Source organism: Kogia breviceps, chromosome 3, assembly GCF_026419965.1.
Source record: "Kogia breviceps isolate mKogBre1 chromosome 3, mKogBre1 haplotype 1, whole genome shotgun sequence".
In the NCBI taxonomy this organism is placed as follows: Eukaryota; Metazoa; Chordata; class Mammalia; order Artiodactyla; family Physeteridae; genus Kogia; species Kogia breviceps.
In genome coordinates, this window is record NC_081312.1 from 102,685,806 (window position 1) to 102,707,135 (window position 21,330).

Genomic DNA, 21,330 nt, shown 5'->3' on the forward strand with positions numbered 1-21,330 from the left:
TAAAATAAATAAAGTTTAAGAATCACAAACAACTTCTTTCATAAGAATTACATATATTTACATTGTGGATCTGATATACATTTTCACAGGAGTTGCTGCTCAAATCCAAAGACTACCCAATCTGGAAACCTCCCCCAACTGTTAAAGCCAGCACTTCAGATAGGAGATAAGCTGTTTCCAGCTGGAGTGGCTTTGGAAAGTCTGCTTTAAAATGAAGTAATCTTGTTCTCATCACTGTCCTCCTCCCCAGCCTTCCTTCTGGGACCAACCCCCATCCTATGACTCCCAAAGGAGGCTGCCCTCTCTAGTTATCCATGAGGCTCCCTGGGTGCTTGGGGCTATGGGCAGGGCTCTTCAGCTTGGGGGTAGACAGGTGCTCCAACTCATAGCGTCCACTCTCAGAGGGCGTGTGTGTGAGTATCTTCTTTATTCCCTCCTTCTGGCTCCTCTTGTGCTCAATAATCTGCTGGAGCTGGTACCCAGCATATTCTGGCTTGGCAGTCAGCAGGCCAGCTGGCACAGCTATACCAAGAACATCTGACACCATGTAGGGGCGCAGCCAGCCCACCAGAGGAGTGCTTCCAGGGCTATAGTGGGTCTGCTTGTGGTAGAAGAGAAGCCCATCTACCTACAAGAAAGAAAACCAGGGATCAGAATGACTTCTGGGGCCACATGTTTGTAGGAGACCTATGTGCACTGGGGTAGCTCTTGTGGTCCAGCTCTTTTTTTCTGGGTCACTGCCAGAAGAAAAAGAGTCTTCGTTTCTCACATATGAATTTCTCTAAATAAAGAAATGGCCTAGAAAACTAAATTTTAGAAAATAAAAACATAAAAAGTACTTTCCCATTTACAGGGTACTTTCCTACCTACCATTTCACCCTCTTACCCACAATGGAAGTGTCTGGGAGATGGGGCTGCTCAGACTCAGGGAGTTCTGGAGCCTCCCTCAAACACACAGTGAGTATGAAGGAGAAATTCAGCTTGAACCCAGGTCTTCTCTCCTCAAATCCCATGCACCTTCCACCACCCGGAGGTCTCTGTCATGGGGGATGTGCTCCACGCAGGGAACAAAGCAGGGGAATTGGACAAGCCCCTCCAAGATGCTGGACTGCTGAGTGCAGGGGAAACAGCCTGTCAAGAAGCCCTGCTCCCCAGCCATTGCTGGCTGCCTAAACCTCCCCCTAAATTGTCTGTAAGCTATGTTCTGGGAAACTCAGTTTTTCTCAACGGGAAGACCTCCCACAGTCCCATATTTTCTTTTCTGTGATTCAGTGACTCATCTCTAAAAAGCATTTATTGTCACTGGGGCATAAGGGTTATAAACAAAGATGGTGTTCTTACCACCTTCTTAACAGACTCCCAGAAATGAAGGCAACTCAGCCTTTGTCATTTCATCATTTGGGAAGCTGTGATCCTTTTAGCAAAATTATATCCAGTTCAAGCAAATACTTGCAGGTGACCAGGCCGAATTTTAAAGGGTATCATGGGCAAAGGAAGTCTGCTTGTAGGGTAACTGCAGGTTCTGAGGATGACAAAAGATTGCCCAAGACTGAGGAGATTCTGGGGACGTGAGACTTTCAGCACTAAAACCAGGGAAGTCCTGGGCAACCTTGGACAAGTTGGTCACCCCACTGCCATGCCACTGCTCAGCAAGCACTGCCATCCCTGGGGACCATTTGCTCTTTCGGAGGAAGGAAGGATTAGGAATTCACAGCCCTGCAGTCTGTCAGTCACAGAAGCCCCAGCTGTGGCAGTCAAACAAGGGGCCTTGTTTTCTGGCTTGTAGCAGAAAGAGGCACACAAGAAGGACCTAGGAATGGAAGCCTCACCCCTCTTTGGGCCTCAGTTTCTCCATCTGTAAAATGAGGGAGTTAGATGAGCTGTCCTTTCAAGGGCCCTTCCAGCTCTGGCATTCTGACTTATCTGGCAGGGTGGCACTGAGGCTATGAAGGGTCACGAGCACATCCCTTCCCAAGAGTCAGCTTTTAGCCCTTTTCTGATGCTTTGACACAGCAAAGTCAGAGGCTCTCTTAAGACTGTGTAACCAAGTTTCCTTGTGTCTTACAATCAGATCAGAGCAATAAAGACCATGATTTTGTTACCTCAAAAGGGAAATCCATAGACAGCACCTTACACAGGCTCTCAGGCGTACAAGGGAAATTCTTTAGCCCCACAAATTTAAACTAAAACATAAATTAGAACAAAGAATTAGTACACGTTACAGACAATATTGGTTCCAGCAACTGAAGAGCTATATCAAATAAGAAAAGTTTTCAGTCTCATCCTCCCCTACCCACTCCCCTCTACTTATCCTCTGAATTACTAGGCCAGGAGTTCTCAAACATGCTTTATACAGGAGAACCATCTAGGAAACTCTTAAAAATTACTCATGCCCAAGCACCACCCCGAGATTCTGACTGAACTGCTCTGGGGTGGGATCCAGTCTTTTTTATTTTTTTTAAAGCTCTCCAGTTGATTCATGCAGTCAGGACTGAGAACCACTGCCCTGTGCTAGGTTTAGGGATTCTGTTATTCTCCCAGCTCTATGACAGTTGCCCCTAATGAAGGACTGGTGAAGCCCCTTTCACACCAGCAGAAGTTTTTACACTGAAGCAGTATACCAAAGTGATTAGGACTATGACAACCTCTGAGTCACATTGCCTAGGTTTGAATCCCAGCTCTGTCAATCATTTAATCTCCATATGCCTCCATTTTCCCATCTGTAAAAAGGGATAATAAAAGTATCTACTTCATAGGATTGTTATGCAGATACAATGAGATAGTACATGTAGCGCACACAGAACAGCATCTCAGAGAAAGTAGCACCCATGTTCCCTTTCCTCAGTGCATGTTCTTCTAGGACCTTATTGATAACATCACTGGAAGTACTGGTCCCATTTATTGTCCTGTAACTGGTTATCCAGTTGCTTTTAAAAATGCTGTAAGCAACCCAAGCAAATGCCAGTCTACAGGGCTTAACTAATAAAATGCAATGAAAATAACTGTCCCATATTTAATCATTGAGCGAATAGCAAAGACATTTGGGTTACCATACTGGACTATGGGACCCTAGGGAGGGCAGTCCCCTCTCTGAGCCAATATACTCATCTATAAAAAGAGGGGACTGACTAGATGAGGTCACTCTTAGCTCAGATATAAAGGCAGAGGTTCTCAAAGTGTGGTCCATGGACCAGCAGTATCAGTTTCACTGGGGAACTTGTTAGAAATGCAAATTCTCAGGCTTTACCCCAGACCTACTGAATCAGAAATTCTGGGGGTGAGGCCCAGGAGCCTACATTTTACCAAGCCTCCAGAGGCTGCTGATGCATGCTACAGTTGGAGAATTCTAAATTGTGTTATTAATAAAAGCAGTTATTAGCATTTTATATCAACCACTATTTATTGAGTGCTCACCATAAGTATTATGCTAGGAAGACTTGTATATTTATATAATTTGGTTCTTAGAACAACCCTGTAAAGTAGGTATTATTAACCCTATTAAACAGATGAAGAAATTAAGGCCAAGTAAAGATATTAACTTAACCTGGTAATTGTTAAAGCGAAAACTGGAATCTGGGTAACTGTTAAGTCCATACTTTTCCCACTATGCCATGCTGCCTCAAAAAGAAAAAAAAAAAAAAAGATAATTTCATTCATAATGATTATATTTAGATAACAGACCAATCCAAACCAATCCCCATAAAGAACTCTGCAATCCTAACACCAGGCCTTACAGGATTGAGCTTGGTTTTCTCTCCCAGTCCTTCTTCTGGTAACTTTGAATGCATCCAGTAGAATCGGAAATCAGTCTGCCAGAGAAGAGAAAGGGAAAGATTAAAAACTGCTCACCTCAAACTCTAATACGAACAAAAACACCCCATTCTAAAAAGCTACCCGATGGTCAAAAGGTACAAGCTTCCAGTTATAATATAAATAAGTACTAGTGATGGAAAGTACAACACAATGACAATAGTTAACTCTATTGTCTGGTATATACATGACAGTTGTTGAGAGTAGATCCTAAGAGTTCTCATGGCAAGGGAAAAAAAACATTTATTTTTTTCTTTTCTTTTAGTTTTGGTATCTATATGAGATGATGGGTGTTAACTAAACTTACTCAGGTAACTATTGCAAAATATATGTAAGTTAAATCATTGTGCTATACACCTTAAATTTACACAGTGTTGCATGTCAGTTAAATTTCAATAAAACTGAGAAAAAAATAGCCACCTGATTTAGGAAGACCTAAGCCCTTCTCTCACCCTCATTTCCCTTAAAACACTGCCATAAGGTCAGGAGGATGTTCACAAAATCTTTAAATATTTTTTGCTTAAAATCCAATAGAATTATTAATAGTAGTAATGCCAACATTTATCACTGAAGGCCTACTGTGTCTCAGGCTCCATGCTAAGGACCTTACATACATAATCGTATTAATCCTCAACCATCCTCTGAGAATTGTATCATTATCTCCATTTTACAGGTGAGGACTCTGAGGCTCAGAGAGATTACATCACTCACCCAGGTGCACACAGAAATACTATGGGACCAGGACTCACCAACTCCAAGGCACATTATGTTAACCTCTGTTTTATTTTACCTGAGGATTAGAAACTACTTTATAGCTGTAACTTCACATAAACTACTTTATTCTAAATTACTATTGATCTAAATTACTGATACATACGCTTTTGTTGTTATTTAGGGATTTTTCTTTCTTTCTTTTTTTTAATTTCCAAAACCAAAAATAAAAAACCCACAATCTTTTCTTTATATTGTCAAAATATAGGTGGCTTTAGTTATCAAATTTGTAGGTTGTAAATGCATGTTATGAAACATCCTTCAACAGAATTAAAGGAAAATATGTTCCCAATTGAAGTTTTATTTTTTAAAATTTTTAAAAATTAATTAATTTATTTTTGGCCACATTGGGTCTTCGTTGCTGCCCGTGGGTTTTCTCTAGTTATGGCAAGCGGGGGCTACTCTTCGCTGTGGTGTGCAGGCTTCTCATTAAGGTGGCTTCTCTTGTTGCAGAGCATGGGCTCTAGGTGTGTGGGCTTCAGTAGCTGTGGCTCCCAGGCTAGGTAGTTGTGGCTCGTGGGCTCTAGAGCACAGGCTCAATAGTTGTGGTGTACGGGCTTAGCTGCTCCGCGGCATGTGGGATCTTCCTGGACCAGGGCTCGAACCTGTGTCTCCTGCACTGGCAGGCAGATCCTTAACACTGCGCCACCAGGGAAGTCCCTCGATTCAATTTTTGAGTTCTGAGTTTTAGGCTTGGCTCTGCATTTGGGCAAGGCACTTAACATCTGTGGCTCTCAGCTTTCATATCTAAATGATGAGGAGTAATAACAATAGTACATACTTACTTTTTAGAGTTGTTGTAAGGGATTCAATGAGATCATGCTCACAAAGTGCTTAGCAATGCAGGTCTTGGCTATTTTGTTGTTGTTGTTTTTGTTTTTTTATCTTTTGGCCACGCTGTATGGCATGTGTGAACTTAGTTCTCTGCCTGGGGATTGAACCCATGCTCCCTGCATTGCAAGGTCAGAGCCTTAAACTGGACCGCCAGGGAAGTCCCTTGGCTATTATTTTTTGAATGAGATGCATGCTAAAATTCTGAAGTACCAGCACCTAGCATAATTTGGAAACCTAGCTTGGGGTAATGGCTACGGAAAGAAGCAGGCTGTAGTGATAACCTGTGATTCGGACACTTGGGCCTGCATGAGGATCGCCTGGAAGTTTATTAAAACATAAGTCCCATCCCCAAGAGTTTCTGATTCAGTAGGTCTAAGATTGCATTACTAACAACTTTCTGAGGCCACACATTCAACATTCTGAGAACCACTATGATAAACTAATTGACAGGGAGCACAAAAATCCCACCACTTTTAAACTGGGACAACGATAGGGAGCATAGGAGCAGAGATGGACCCTGTGGGGTGACCTAGCCTCTCTCTGATGACTGCCTCTGTCACTCGAAAGAATCACCAATCTGAGAAAAATGTTGTGGGAAGGTGAAACTTGAGGGGAGAACATTGGGTGGGGGGCCTCTCCTCATTTGGAAAATCTCCTTCCAGAGCTAGCCCCTCAGAGATTCGAGGCCTTACAGTCATACCAAGGAGGCCCTGACATTTTCAGGGTCAAGATGTGGTTGGTGAAGGAATGGAGGTGACAGAAGTCTGTTTGATGGTGCTTAACATTCCACCTTCTCTTCCTTGTGCCGCCTGCACAAGGCATCATCCCCTTCACCTGCAACCTTCCCTGCCAGCAAGCCTCCCACACTCTGGAGAGAGGGGAGGGGGCGGTTACAGCTTCTACAAAGTCCCAGCCTACCCTACACTCTGTTTCTCCTTCCTCCCCTCAAGAATTGCTATGCTTCCCTTAGTTCCTCCTACCTCTTTTTATAAATGAAGCTAATTTAAACACACCCAAAGATGCAAGGAACATTAGACAATGTTCTTGATATACCACATCCTGTACACACCAAGAAGTTGGTCACGTACTAAACACACATGCTGAGCCACTTTCCTAGGAGGAGAGGAGAAAACAGGAGAAGACATGAGGGGAGTATCAGTCCTTACCTGGCAGTCATAAAAAGGGTGTCCCCGCCAGCACATCACGTCCAGAACGTAGTAGGTCTGGTTCACCTCACTGTAAATGCAGTCCAGAATGGAGTAGTCTGGAGACACAAAGTAGAAAGTCAGTACAGGGTACCCCTTGCCATCAGGGCTCCCTCCACCACAATCTGGGGAGCCCCATCTTAGGGGCTTGGGAACTGAATCCAACAATCCTCAGTGCTCACAGCAAGCACCAGCACTAAAGGACAAAGTTCTTCACAGCCTTTTCTGGCTACCTGGCACAGTCTAGGGGTGACCTGAGGTATGACAGCACAAGAAGGATCAAGGCAATTCCAAGTGTGAACTCTGAACCTTTAGAAAAACTGGGACATTTACTCACCTTAGAGAAGCTCAAGTTTGAAGGGAAGTAATCTTCCATTTTAGTTTACAATTACTTTTTGAGTTCCTATCACAGGCACTGTGTTCTGTGGGGAATATTAACTATAAGTAATCCCTGCCTTTAAGGAAGTTACAATCCAGTTAAGGAGATAAGATGATTACAGAGGAAAGAACCAAGACCTGAATTATACAGCACAAACTAAGAAAAACGAGAGTTCCAGGAAATGGTTCATGGAAGAGATGGGATACGAACGATCTTTTGGGATCAGAGGACTAAAATAACAGGGTAGAGGGGAGGTGGAAGCATTTCAGGCTGGAGTAAAAAAAGCCAATAGAGGGCTCAGAACAGAGGATAGGAATAACCACCAGCAGAGCCTGGGCAGGTGAGAGAGGTGAGAGAACGGTTCTGCCAGCTCTGCCAACTCCTTGCTGAATGACCCCGGGCAAACCTTCGTGACCTTAGTATCCCTGGCTGGGCCCAGGTGGGAGGAAGAAGCTAAGATTAGGACACTAAGAAAGGAGAAAAGGGAATTTGGCAGGAAGCCCCATCAACAGCTTACTGTACATTACACTTGACCTTCTGGGGGTTCTTTCCCCAGAAAACTGCACCTGTCATCTTGTGATGCAAGTCCGTGGGAAAGGTGCATTGACTTTAATTTAAGGGTTTATTGCCCAGCAGGCCTCACAAGTTGCAACTATTCTGCTACTGAGGAGGCCTGACCTTGAGGGAGAGCCCAGTGGGCAGGATATTACCTGTGTGCAGTTTCAAAGGTATGCTTTTTTTTTTTTTTTTTTTTCGCAGTACGCAGGCCTCTCACCGCTGTGGCCTCTCCCGTTGCGGAGCACAGGCTCCGGACGCGCAGGCCCAGCGGCCATGGCTCACGGGCCCAGCCGCTCCGCGGCACGTGGGATCTTCTCGGACCGGGGCACAAACCCGTGTCCCCTGCATCGGCAGGCGGACTCTCAACCACTGCGCCACCAGGGAAGCCCCTCAAAGGTATGCTTTTAAAGTGGGTCTTTAAAACAACTAACTAAGCAACTAACCAAGCACTGATTATAAAAGTTAATAAATAGACAACTGTATGTAGGTACCTTTTGTTGTTGCTGAGTTTCGCCTATTGCCTCCTGGCAGAAGGGAAGGAAACCTGTTGACGCAGTAGCCACTCTTGGTGTAGGCAGTGGTAGAACCCTGTGTGGACAATTACCATTCTTGTCAGGCATCAAGGTCAGGTCTCCTCACCCTCTTGCTTCCACATTCTGCAGGGGTGCCATCAGCCCAAAGATGGCTCTCATCAAATCCCTCCTGCAGGGAAGTGTTTCAATCCCCATGGCAGGGACAGCTTCTGTGGCAGATAAGGAACACAGAGTGGGCAGAGAACCCCTCCCGCTACAGGCCAGGCATGCTGGTGCCGGGGGCAGGAGCAGCTACTCACCCTGGAGGCCACAATAAGGGCTCTTTTTCCAACAGGGCACACGACCACAATCCATTCCTGACCCAAATCTGAAGGGACGTCAATTAACCACTCTGAGAGCATTAACTGGGAACACAAAAAATGGTGTTAAAAATCAACAGGGCTGTGCTGCTCCCATGTTTACAATGACAAAGAATTCACAGCCTATATATATATAATAAAAATACATGTAAAAGAATGAGAACAGAAAAGGGTGACAGTGGGACCTCCACCCCACTAGCTCTTAGTAGTCAACTCATCTCCTGCTCACTGTGAACTTCAACTTCTCACCTTCATTATCTGCATCCATACCCATTCTTACTACTTCACCTCCTGTATGGGGGGATAGGACCCTCTATCTTTCCTTACTTTGTCCACCCACCTACCATTATCACAACCATTATGTTCCAGGGGCTATACCTCAGAGATGAATCAAGTCCCTGACCTTGAGATGCTCTAAACTAGATCATTTCCCAAACTAGTGACCCAAATACTATACTAAAGGATGTTAGGAAATCTACCTTAATTTTTTTTTAAAAAAAGGGCTGTGATGAAATGAATTTGAAAAAATTTACTCTTCCATTCATCACTAGTCCCTCCCATCTGTACAAAGACTTTGGCCTATCAATTAATACTTCCCACTGAATCTCTCATCTCTCCCATCTCTCCTTCCCCTTAGGCCACAAAATACTCAACCCCTAATCCTCAAAACCAAGGCAAAAATGAAAACCTTTCATCACTCTACATTTCTATTAAGATATTCCACGTTCTCTCTTTTTTTAACTACTTCGTATTTCTTGCTGCTGCCTTCCCACCCACTCTGACACCCGCAGTCCAGATTTGCTACCTCACAGCCCCACTTGACCTCCTTGCAGCCAGGTACCTCTATTCCTTCACCTCCCCATCCTTCCTCTACGCCTGGTGTAATGCTGCCAGTCACATCCTCCTCCTTGACACATGCTCTCTTGGCCCCATGACACTGTACTTTTCTGTTTTTCCTCCAAACATTCCTCCACACACTCCTCCAAAACATGTAGATAATCTTCAGGGGGCTGTTTTAGGTCCCCCTTTTCTTTTCTCTTAGATGCTGTCTCCCCGTGGGTGTGGAACTCATCTATTTCACTTGTCATTTCTAAGATGATGCCTCCTAATTCTCTCTCTTTTTTTTTTCTTGGCTGCGTCGGGTCTTTGTTGCTATGTGCGGGCTTTCTCTAGTTGTGGCAAGTGGGGGCTACTCTTCATTGCGGTGCACGGGCTTCTCATTGCAGTGGCTTCTCTTGTTGCGGAGCACAGGCTCTAGGCACGTGGGCTTCAGTAGTTGTGGCACACAGGCTCAGTAGTTGTGGCTTGCGGGCTCTAGAGCGCAGGCTCAGTAGTTGTGGCGCATGGGCTTAGTTGCTCCACGGCATGTGGGATCTTCCTTGACTAGGGCTCGAACCCGTGTCCCCTGCATTGGCAGGCAGGTTCTTAGCCACTGCGCCACCAGGGAAGTCCCCTAATTCTCTTCTTTTTCATCTCCAGACTTCTTTCCTTTCCTCCAAACCTGTATTTCCAGCTGTCCATTTGCTATCTCTTTCTCTGTTGGTCCTCTCTGCACCTTAAACTCAGCATAGCCAAAACAGAATTCAGTGGCTTCTGTTGCCCAAATACTTCCTATCCCTGAAACACTCACCCTTCCCCTTCTGCATTCTGTGCCCTGTTAATATCATCACCTTCCTCTTTGTTATTCAATCTTAAACCCAAGGCATAATCAACACTCCCTTAAAGAATAATAGTAATACAACACCAAAAGCACAAATGACGAAACAAAAGATAGATAAATTAGACTACATCAAAATGTAAAACTTCTGTGCTGCCAAAAACATCATCAAGAAAGTGAAAAGACAACCCACAGAATGAGAAATATTTGCAAATCATGTATCTCATAAGGAACTTGTATCTAGAATATATAAAGAACTCTTATAACTCAATAATAAAAGACAAATAGCCCAATTTTTAAACAGGCAAAGGATTTGAATAGACATTTCTCCAAAGATATATGAATGGTTAATAACCACATGAAAAGAAGCTAAATATCATTAGTTACTAGGGAAATGCAAATCAAAACCATGAAACACCACTTCACACCCACTAGGATGGTTATATTCAAAAGGATGGACAATAACGAGTATTGGCAAAGATGTGGAGAAACGAACTCTCAAACATTACTGGTGCGAATGTAAAATGGTGTAGTCACTCTGAAAAATAGTCTGATAGTTCCAGAGTTATCATATGGCCTAGTAACTCCACTCCCAGGTATATAACCAAGAGAAATGAAAACATATGTCCATGCAAAAACATGTAAATAAATGTTCATAGCAGCAATATTCAAAACAGCCCCAAAGTGAAAACAACTGAAAAGGCCATCAACTGATGAATGGATAAACAAAATGTGGTATTATCTACACAACAGAATATTATTTGAAAAGAAATGAAAAGGAATGAAGTTCTAACACACGCTACAACATAAATGAATCTTGAAAACCTTTTGCTAAGTGAAAGAAGCCAGAAGCAAAAGGATGTATCTCATATGATTCCATTTATACGAAATGTCCAAAATAGGCAAATCCATAGAGACAGAAAGTAGATCAGTGATTGTTAGGGCCTGGAGGGAAGGGGAAATGGGGAGTGACTGCTAATGGGTGTGAAAATATTCTAGAATTAGATAGTGGTGATGGTTGCACAGCTCTGTGAATTACTAAAAAAATACTGAATTGTACACTGTAAATGGGTGAATTGTATGGTATGTGAATTATATCTCAATATGGCTGTTTAAAAAATAGCAGTAGCAGCTAATACTGTGGGGCATTCATTATGGGCTCTGGGCTAGGTATTTAAGGTACACTATTTCATTTAATCCTTCAAACAATCCTATGAGATAGGTACTATTACGATGTCCCATTTTACGGATAAGAAACTAGAGACTTAGACTGGTTAAGTAACGTGCCCATGGTCAACACAGAGCCTGACTTTGAGGTCAGTCTATGCGACCTGAGCTTAAACCCTTATCCGCTTCTCATATTGCCTCTCCTAGCCATAAATTCTGTTCATTCCACCTGGCAACATCTCTCATACCCATCACCTCTTTTCCTTCCCACTTCCACTGCCCTTAGCACTCATCAGATCTTTTAGCAAACCTAAGCCCCCTACCACAGTCTCTCTCTTCCAGGCCTTTCTACACTGATGTGGTAGTCATCACGTGAAGTCCCTCCTCTGCGCCTGGCTCAAAAAGTCTCGGTGGTTCCTCACAATCTAGACCCAGAGTCTAAAACCTTGTACATATTTCTGCTATACTCTTCCCCCAACCCTATGTTGCTCCATCCTCACACACCCTCTGCACACCCCTCCCGAACACATCATTTATTCTTCTCCCACCTCTGGGCTCTTGCTCAGCCTGATCCTGCTGCCTGGAATGCCCTGAAATGCTCTGTACTTCCGCCCGTCCTACCCATGTTTCCAAACTGCCTCCTCTTTCATTAACCTTTTCCTGATTTCACAACCCTGCTTCTTTCTCTGTTGGAAGTTAATTTCACTTTCTTATTGCAAAAACCATAATCTACACTTATTAGAGGAGTGAATGGGCTATTTATGGCCTATGTCTATCTTCCCCTGAGAATAGCCTAGCTTAACACAGAACAGGGCATTCAACAATGCTTGCTCGGGGGGGGACTTTCCTGGTGATCCAGTGGCTAAGACTCCGCATTCCCAATGCAGGGGGTCCGGGGTTTGATCCCTGGTCAGGGAACTAGATCCTGCATGCCACACTAAAGACCCCACATGCAGCAACAAAGATCCTGCGTACCGCAACTGAGACCCAGTGCAGATAGATAGATAGATAGATAGATAAATATTTTTTTAAAAGCCAACATTCTGTTTTAAACAAAAACAAAACAAAACAGTGCTTGCTCGGGACTTCCCTAGTGGTGCAGTAGTTAAGACTCTGTGCTTCCACTGCAGAGGGCATTGGTTCGATCCCTGGTCAGGGAACTAAGATACTGCATGCTGCGCAGCATGGCCAAAAAATTTAAAAAAGAAAAACACACAAAAAAAACAATGTTTGCTCAACAGAACTAAATTGTACTTTGTCATAGAAGATGTCTGTGCTATATTTGAGGCAGAGAAAGAGGATGGGAGTGTGTGCACCCAGGAACCATATTCTTAAGGTGGGAGAGGATTCTGAAGTGACAAGAGACTTGGGTTATAGAGAGAAGTATACAATAGCAGGGTAGACCCCCAGCCCCACTCAGATACATGCCCTGCCTTCTGGAGAATAACTGGATTGCCTAGAGCACTGGACAGTCTCCATGCCTGCTTCACCTATGGTGCCACAAGCCACACTGGTTTCCTCTCTGGAATCAACAGGGCACTAGTCAAGTTTGTTATAGTGATCTGTTGTTTCATGGCCTCAACCTCACCTAGGCCAACTGGCTGGCCTGGGGTGGCTGGGCAGGCTCCCAGTATTCAAGGACCTCCAAGCTCCTACCACCCGAGTGTGAAGACCCAAGGCTGGTATGTTAGTCCACCACTCGGGCAAGACTACCAGCTTGGGAGGTGGGATGGGGGACAGTGCTGGGCTGGGCAGGCCTGATCCAAAACAGCTGTATAATGACTAGTAAAGAATGGCGTCCGCTAGCATATCAGTAGCTCAGGGGCTTTTTGCAGCAGGCCGGAAGCCTTTGCTAACAGCATGGGGTAATGATTCCCAAACCCACTACCCAGATTCTATCAGTGACCCCCGTCAGCACACAAAACTGTAAGTCATCTCTTTTCATCTCATAACTTTTATGTACATCAGCACTTTTATTGCAGATCCTATTCCTTCTTCCTGCCTCATCCTCCTCTTTAGGGCAAGTAAAGAGCTTTGACTGCACAGTAAAGGGAGCAGGACCAGCTGTGCCTAATCTTCTCTGGAGCACTCACTTGATTAGCATAGCGTTTTGGTAACTTCTTGCCAGCGTCAATGTCCATTTCCTCATCATCTTTCTTTTCTTCTTCTTCCTCACTCTCCATCCCTGTCCAGTCATCTTCAGCCAGTCTTCTGGCATGGTTCACATAATCCAGCCGCTTTCTGAGAAAAGAAAAGGCATAAGGACAAGTCTTTAAGTCTTATAGGAAGACACCCTACAATGTGACAGATGTAATTCAAAGTCTCCAAATTCAAGAGCAACTTGGGAATTGTGGTGGGGTAAGAGATGACAAAATCTCCTTTGTAAGCCTTAACTAATGACCACCTCCTCACAGATCCTAAATAGGAGACCCCCTCTGAACACACTCGGCTTTCCTCAGTTTCCTAAGAATAGGCAAGGTACAATATTTAAAGGAATTCTCAGGGTTTGCTAGTGGCTGATCCTACTCCCACCCATCCCACCCTAGACTCCCATCTCCACCCCAGGTGAGAGCTGACACTTCCCTGCCTGGCAGATATACCATCTGAAGGCTCCCAGGGATTGCAGAGAGGAAACACCGAGATGCAGTGAGAAGTTTGAGACAAGGACAGCTTAAGGCCACTTAGAAAAAACTAAGGAAATCTGAGTAAAGAAGTATGGATTTTAGTTAATAATAATGTATCAATATTTGTTTATTAGTTGTAACAAATGTACTATAAGATGTTGGGAATTCCCTAGTGGTCCAGTGGTTAGGACTAGGCACTTTCACTGCCGTGGGCCCAGGTTCAATCCCTGGTTGGGGAACTAAGATCCTGCAAGCTGCTCAGCGTGCCCCCCCCCCCAAAAAAAAAAGGAGAGAGAGAGGAACTTGACATCTAGAAGACAGATTTGGGAGGGAGACTTTTCACCACATACTCTTTTAAAAACATTTATTTATTTATTTATTTTTGGCTGCGTTGGCTCTTCGTTGCTGCATGCAGACTTTCTCTGGTTGTGGTGAGTGGGGGCTACTCTTCATTGTGGCGTGTGGGCTTCTCATTATGGTGGCTTTTCTTGTTGCGGAACACAGGCTCCAGGCACACAGGCTTCAGTAGCTGTGGCGCACAGGCTTAGCTGCTCTGCAGCATGTGGGATCTTCCCGGATCAGGGCTCAAACCCATGTACCCTGCATTGGCAGGTGGAGTCTTAACCACTGCACCACCAGGGAAGTCCCTTCTCCATATACTCTTTTATGTATTGTGAATTTTGAACCATACGAACATATTACCTATTCCAAATTAATCACAGTTTTTAAAAACTGGGGGTCGGGGGAATGGGTGATCTGAGAACATAATCTGCAAGCAACCCAGAGGCCAGAGGGAACCATCTCTGCTAAACACATCTAGTGATGAAGCAGTGGGCAAAATGCAGCTGTTGATAGTTCCTCCTAATCCTTAATTCCTTAACCAGAAGAGGCCTGTGTTGCACTGAGAATAAAAGGATAGGCCCTGCCTTCAGAACAGCCCATCCTCAAACACTCCTATCCTGCAATCAATCTCTCTTTCCCTGTTTGCTCATCTTGGTATTGAGACCGAAGTATATGGAAGACATTTCCTCAGATTCCCTGTGGAATTATTTGTCTTGAATTCCCAAGGGCTCCACAGAAACATCTGGGCTGAAGGAAGACAGGAAGCCCACACCAAAGCCAGGAGTCAGACTGCAGGAGAAGCCACACAGGGAATGTGGGGAGTGGAAGTATGGGAGTGGCTTTCACAAGTCCCTAAACTACAAAGCTCAGTACTGCTGTCAGGAAAAAAGAAAAGAAAAATTTAACCAGAGAGTTGAGCTTTTGCTTTCAAACTTCAGTTTCTCCCTATTCCCTCCTTTTTCCCAAGCTCTGGGTGTAAAAGATGTCTACCTTTGCCACGATTTACCCCTCCCAACCTTGTGGGCAAGAAGAACAACCTACAAAGGGTCCACTTTGAAGGTGGCTCTGTAGAGGCAAGCCTGGAGCCTCCTGAATGGTTCACAGCTCCCAGCCTACAGAGAAAAGCCAAGGAGTTAAAGTATCCCTTACGATTTCTGCAGTTCCAGTAACCGGTGGCGCCGCTCACTCTGCTCCAAGGAACTGTACTTGGACTTGTACTGGGACAGGCGGGGGTGTGGGGCAGCTGTGCTGTTTAGATCTTGAGACACAGAAAAGCTACTAGCCAGGGCTTGACTCAGCTCTTCCATCTTCCCTACAAAGGAAAACATCAGAAAATTGTTCAATCGTTTCGTATCACCTTTCAGGTACAGGCAGTTATGATGTTAACATGATGGCTATGTTCCTAAAAAACCTCACTTAATCCAAAATCACAATTATTTCTTTTTTTTTTTTTTTTTTTTCTTTTTGCGGTATGCGGGCCTCTCACTGTTGTGGCCTCTCCCGTTGCGGAGCACAGGCTCCGGACGCACAGGCTCAGCGGCCATGGCTCACGGGCTTAGTTGCTCCGCGGCATGTGGGATCTTCCCGGACCAGGGCACGAACCCGTGTCTCCCGCATCGGCAGGCAGATTCTCAACCACTGCGCCACCAGGGAAGCCCCACAATTATTTCTATGGGACAAAAAAGAAGTTAAAGGGTAAGTGAGTTACATATGAACAGTAATATTTTTCTCGCAGATATTTTAATGAGCATTTTGATAGTTCTGAGTGTATAAACTTCAACATCAATCAAATTCACCTTATGACTGAATCTAACTTTTGCTCTTTGTCATCATTCACCAGGGACCCTGTCATTAATTCCTTTTTACGATCACTGACATGCAGTGATGTGATCAAGTATCTAATTTTTTCCTGAATAGTTCTAAAAAGCTGTTACTCAATAACTAATGTAATTTTCTTTTTTTACATTTTTTTTTTTTAATGTAGGGCTTCCCTGGTGGCACAGTGATTAAGAATCCACCTGCCAATGCAGGGGACACGGGTTCGAGCCCTGGTCCGGAAAGATCCCACGTGCCGCGGAGCAACGAGGCCTGTGTACCACAACTACTGAGCCTGTGCTCTAGAGCCCACGAGCCACAACTACTGAAGCCCATGCGCCTGGAGCCCATGCTCCACAACAAGAGAAGGCACTGCAATGAGAAGCCCACGCACCACAAGGAAGAGTAGTCCCCGCTCACCGCAACTAGAGAAAGCCGGCGCGCAGCAACGAAGACCCGATGCAGCCAATAAATAAATAAATAAATTTAAATAAATAAATAAAATATGTAATTTTCTGATGCAAGGTTTATCTGATTGGCTGTTTAGTTCTCCAATAAATGCCAACTCATATCAAGAAAATTTAGCTCCAGGAGAAGTACTGGTTCTGGAGCCCAGGGAGGAAGAAAAGAGGAGCCCAAAACCCAAACCTGGCAGTTACTTTCTTGCTTTATAGTTTGTTTTGTTTATTTGCTTGTTTGGGGTGGGCAGAAGGAAGGTTTTGGGGCTGCCTATGCAGAACCCATTCCAAAAAGAGCAAAAATATGGAAGGCTGCCTCCCAGTTAACACCAGCTGCTCTAGAAAATATGAAGGACAGACATGTGGTACATTTGGGAGACAGAGAGTAAATCACATTGGAGACAGACTACCAAGGGCCACCCTAAAGAATGGGAGTGGAGAGAAAGATGTGAATTCACACTTCACTCACCCTTCCATGAATGAAGGTATGAGGTAGCACAGGAGCTTACCCAAAGATTAAATGTGCACCTCAAGGAATTCCCTGGCAGTCCATTGGTTAGGACTCTGTACTTTCACTGCCAAGGGCCCAGGTTCAATCCCTGGTGGGGGAACTAAGATCTCACAAGCCGCCATGGCCAGAATAAAAAAAATAATTAATTTTTAAAAAAAGTGTGCCTCAGACTACAAGAAAAGAGGAACATTTGGGAGAAATTTTACTCACACACCTGGGCTGGCCCAACCCTTCAAGTTCTAGTATAAACCAGAGGGCACCACCAGTGCTTAAACTCCACCCCAGTCCAGGTCCCAATGCTCTGAGCCTCAAAACCAACAGGTTCATTGCAGAGCCTCCACAGTTAAAAATACAACTCTATGGGCCTCTATTTGGCAAAGAGTTATCTTCCATTGCACACTTGAATTCAGATTTTCTTTCTTAATTTACAGCATTAGATCTTTTTTTTTTTTTTAATGCCCGCACCATGCGGCTTTCAGGATATTAGTTCCCAGACCAGGGATCGAGCCCCCAGAGTGAAAGCGCTGAGCCCTAACCACTGGACCACCAGGGAATTCCCTAGATTTCTTTTTTCTAATTTGAAAGGAACTTTTTTGTGTGTGTGGTTAAAAACGCATGACATAAAATTTACCACAACCATTTTTAAATGTACAGTCCAGTAGTGTTAATTACATTCACATTGTTGTGCAAGCAATTTCCAGAACTCTATTATTCTTGCAAAATGGAACCTTTATACTCATTAAACACGAAAAAAATACAAAAACCACCTTTTTAAAAGATTAACATATTATCAGTGTGGATTTGAGGGGTGTCTTAACAGGTATGTTATTCAACCGGGGTAGCCATTCATAGTTGAGGCTGGGTGATGAGTACTTAGGATCCTAAATGGTATGCTATTTTCTGTATTTTTCTATACTTTTGTGTAAGTTTGAACACTTCCATAATAAAATTTTTTAAAAATTCATTATGTCTTCGGCTTAACAAAGTAATGACCCAATCTAAAATACATTTATTAGGCCTCATCATGCTTTATCTCAGTGTGCGTTCATGCTCTGCCAAGAAGCATAAAATCCTTCTTAAAATTGATGCCTTGGATACTGGGGCAGCTGCCTGTACCTCCCTTTATGGCTGTCCTTGGCTGGCTCCTGCTCTTTCAACCCATTCTTCGGAGGATGACTCCAAGGGTTCTGATCTGGCGGTCTCAACCTCCACCTGTATCCAATTTCCGACCCACCCAGGCCCCTCCCCCGAGCTCCAGACCCCAACTGTCCCCCGCTACGGCCTCTTCCTCCTCTCCCTCCTCCTCCCCCTCCGGGGGCTACCCGCCTCGAATCCCCCAGCCAGGATCTAGGCCTCCTCCGCGTCTCCCACCGGGCTTCAGTTCGGCGGGGGGGAACTGAACTCCACTCGGCCGCCCTCCCCGCCACAGCCGCGCACAGCTTTTCTCTATGGATGGGGTCATCTAGGTCTTGCATGATTCGCCCCTCCCCCACAAAGAAAATCCCTGAGGGGTCCTGGCCCGACAGCCTGGAACTGAAGAGTGGAAGCGCGCCCAAGGAGAGGCCCCGGCCTCGCTCTGCCCCTCCAGGTCATGTCTCGGGAAGCCGGGAGTGTGCAGCCGGCCACAGAGAGTTACAGCCGGGAGCCCAGGGGCAGTTCGGGAGCCGGCGGGGCCCAGGCTAGAACCGAGGACTCACCAGGCCGAGGTGACAATTCCACGCGCAGCCGCCAACGCCGCAGCCGGGGGCCGACCAATCAGCTGCCTTGAGAGAGCCGGCCCCGACCCCTTGGCCGCCGCCGCGCCGCCGGGCTCACCCACCTACCGCGGGGAGTTTCCGCTCCTCCGGACGTGGAAAACACAGGGAGTTCTTCCGCGGTTCTGTCACAGGCCTGCGGTTGCTTCCGCCCTCAACTACCGGGGTTTTTCCGGTCCGCCCGGGCGGGGGTTCTCCTTCTGCTTTTGTGTTGATAACCCTCCTGCAAGGTGACTTGGCCGGGCCGAAGCCTCACTCCTGGGCACAAGCTTCTCCGGGTTACTTTCGCTAATAGCTGGAACCCCGGTCTCGTGGCCGGGCGTTCAGGGCCCTCCAGGCCCTGGGTCCTGCCGCCTCCCCCAGATACGCACAGTCCTCCGGAGTGCAGCAACACTCCGCTCCCTCTCCCGTGCCCACGCTTTATGCGGGAAAGCGTTGCCTGAATGACTCCCTCCCCCGCCCACACACACACCCACCCCTAAGTCTCAGACAATTAGTCGTCCCCTACCCATTCGCCCCTTAGAACACTGGAAAGAAACCTCGATTACGGCCATTTGCTCGCTTTAGGAGTTTCTCTTTCCTACTCGGCTGTGGGCTTGGCAATGGTAGGGACCTGGTTTGATTCCTGCATCCGGCACAAGGCACGGCTCTGGTGAAGGAATGACTGAATTGGTGCAAAGGGTGGAGGGAAGCAGCTGAGATTTAGGAACTTAATAAACTGGAGAGCAGCCTTTGTGGGCTAGGACTGAAGAGATGCAAAATAAAAATGTGAATAGCCATTTATTGAATACTTACATTGAGGCAGACCCCATGCTTTGCATGAATTATCTTATTTAATCTTAAAATAACACAAGGAAGTAGAGACTAAAGCTCAGAGAGGTTAAGCAACTTGGCCAAAGTTACACAGCTTTTGAACCAAATATTTAAGTTTGCTGCATGTTTGACTTACAGAGAAGTTGTATATTACTATACCACACTACAGAAACAACGTACACAAAGTTGGCACATTTTGAGTCCAAGGTGTGGACTTGTTGCATATTTTATGTACATGACTCCGTCCATTTGGAGGTCAGATTGACAGAGAGGGTAGAGGGTGCTTGGGGCTCTGGAAGATCAATTTTTCTTTTATTTTTTTTTTTACTTCAGAATTTATGTAGGTGAGCTCTAACTTTCAATGGTCAGGCTGTGCACTAGGTTATTTGGTGCATCGACAAACAAAAGCTGATTTATGAGACTGACAAAGAAAAGGCCAGGGCCTGACTTCACTAGGAAACTTTGACACCAGGATATTAAATATTTTGTGTCTCAGAACCACCATTCTCTACCCACGACCACAGAAGTCACAGAAAAGAACAAAGGCCCTACGTTGGAGGAAAATAGACTGAGATGGACAAATTCATGCACTGAGGTCCAGGAGAAAGGCTCCAGTCCCTCATTCACACCAACTTCCCATATCACTAAAAAAACCACCTAAATGGCACTCAGCCCAGGGGCTCATTTGGGGCCAGTTAGTGTTCCATAAAGGGCTGCTGTACCTGGAACAGTGATTCTCTAACTGTAGCCATTGGCACTCCACCTTCACAACCTTGGCCACATACACATACACCTATATTTGATGTCTTTAAACCAATTTACTTTAAAAAAAAAGCCTAATACATTTATTGAAAGAGGAACACCATAACATTACCTTAAATCACTTCCCACTTTAATAGAAAGCATCTATGAACTCTATAGTGAAAGTAGTATAATGTTATAATCTAGCTAGATACTGATGTCTGTAGAAAACTAAGACTGTGGACTTTGTAAAAATCAGAGATTAGTAAGTGTTGGAAAAGTGATAAGGAGTAACACTAACAATTTTTCTTTTATGTAATCAGAAAAATTCACAGAGAACAGAAGATCCACTTTCTCACGCTATGATTTAATGTTATTTAAGGTGGAATTTGGGGACTTCCCTGGCGGTCCACTGGTTAAGACTCTGCTTCAATCCCTGCTTGGGGAACAAAGAAAGATCTTGCATGCTGTGCTGCATGGCCACAGAAAAAAAATAAGTAAGGTGGAATTTGTGTACCCCCCAAAATCTCGTAAGCACCTACAGGCGGGGGAATCTATCTAGAAAACAAGACATTGAGGGCGGGAAGGTGTCCACCCTTTTCTCAAGAGGAGGCTCTTGTCAGGAGCCCTGAGTGTCACTCTCAGTCTATTAACAAATGTATGTTTAATGCCTGCCATTGCTGAGGTACTGTGCCAGGTCCAGGAGATACCAAAATGACCAAGACTGAGTTGGTCCCTGCCCTTCAGGAGCTTACAGCCCAACTGTGGTAGGAAAGACAAAAGATAGATGCCGTAGCTGAGTGCAGACCAGTACTAGGGAGCTCAGGTGGCTGGGTAGAGAATGAGTCAGGTGGAGCTGCTGAAGTAACAGTGTTGGGGAACTCCTCTCCCAGGAGGTGACATTTTAATCTAGGCCTAAAGGATGAGAAGGAGCCAGTTACAAGGACGGGGGGACCATCCATTTCTAGTGGGTGCAAAGAGAGGCTTTGTGTGAGTGGT

The 21,330-nt window shown here is 45.1% G+C and overlaps 1 protein-coding gene and 1 non-coding gene across 2 annotated transcripts; one reads left to right on the forward strand and one right to left on the reverse strand.

Moving 5' to 3' along the window:
* Positions 1 to 19,208, reverse strand: SNUPN (snurportin 1). Its single transcript, XM_059058896.2, has 9 exons — positions 18,721 to 19,208; positions 15,389 to 15,551; positions 13,367 to 13,514; positions 8,390 to 8,494; positions 8,049 to 8,145; positions 6,582 to 6,679; positions 3,735 to 3,809; positions 2,103 to 2,183; positions 1 to 628 (listed from the first exon to the last, which is right to left on the reverse strand). The coding sequence occupies exons 2-9, from the start codon at positions 15,544 to 15,546 to the stop codon at positions 305 to 307; spliced, it is 1,086 nt and encodes a 361-aa protein (XP_058914879.1). The 5' UTR covers positions 15,547 to 15,551; positions 18,721 to 19,208; the 3' UTR covers positions 1 to 304.
* Positions 14,064 to 14,136, forward strand: TRNAE-UUC (transfer RNA glutamic acid (anticodon UUC)). The gene has a single exon. It is a non-coding gene; the product is annotated as a tRNA-Glu (tRNA).
* Positions 19,209 to 21,330: the final 2,122 nt, after the last annotated feature.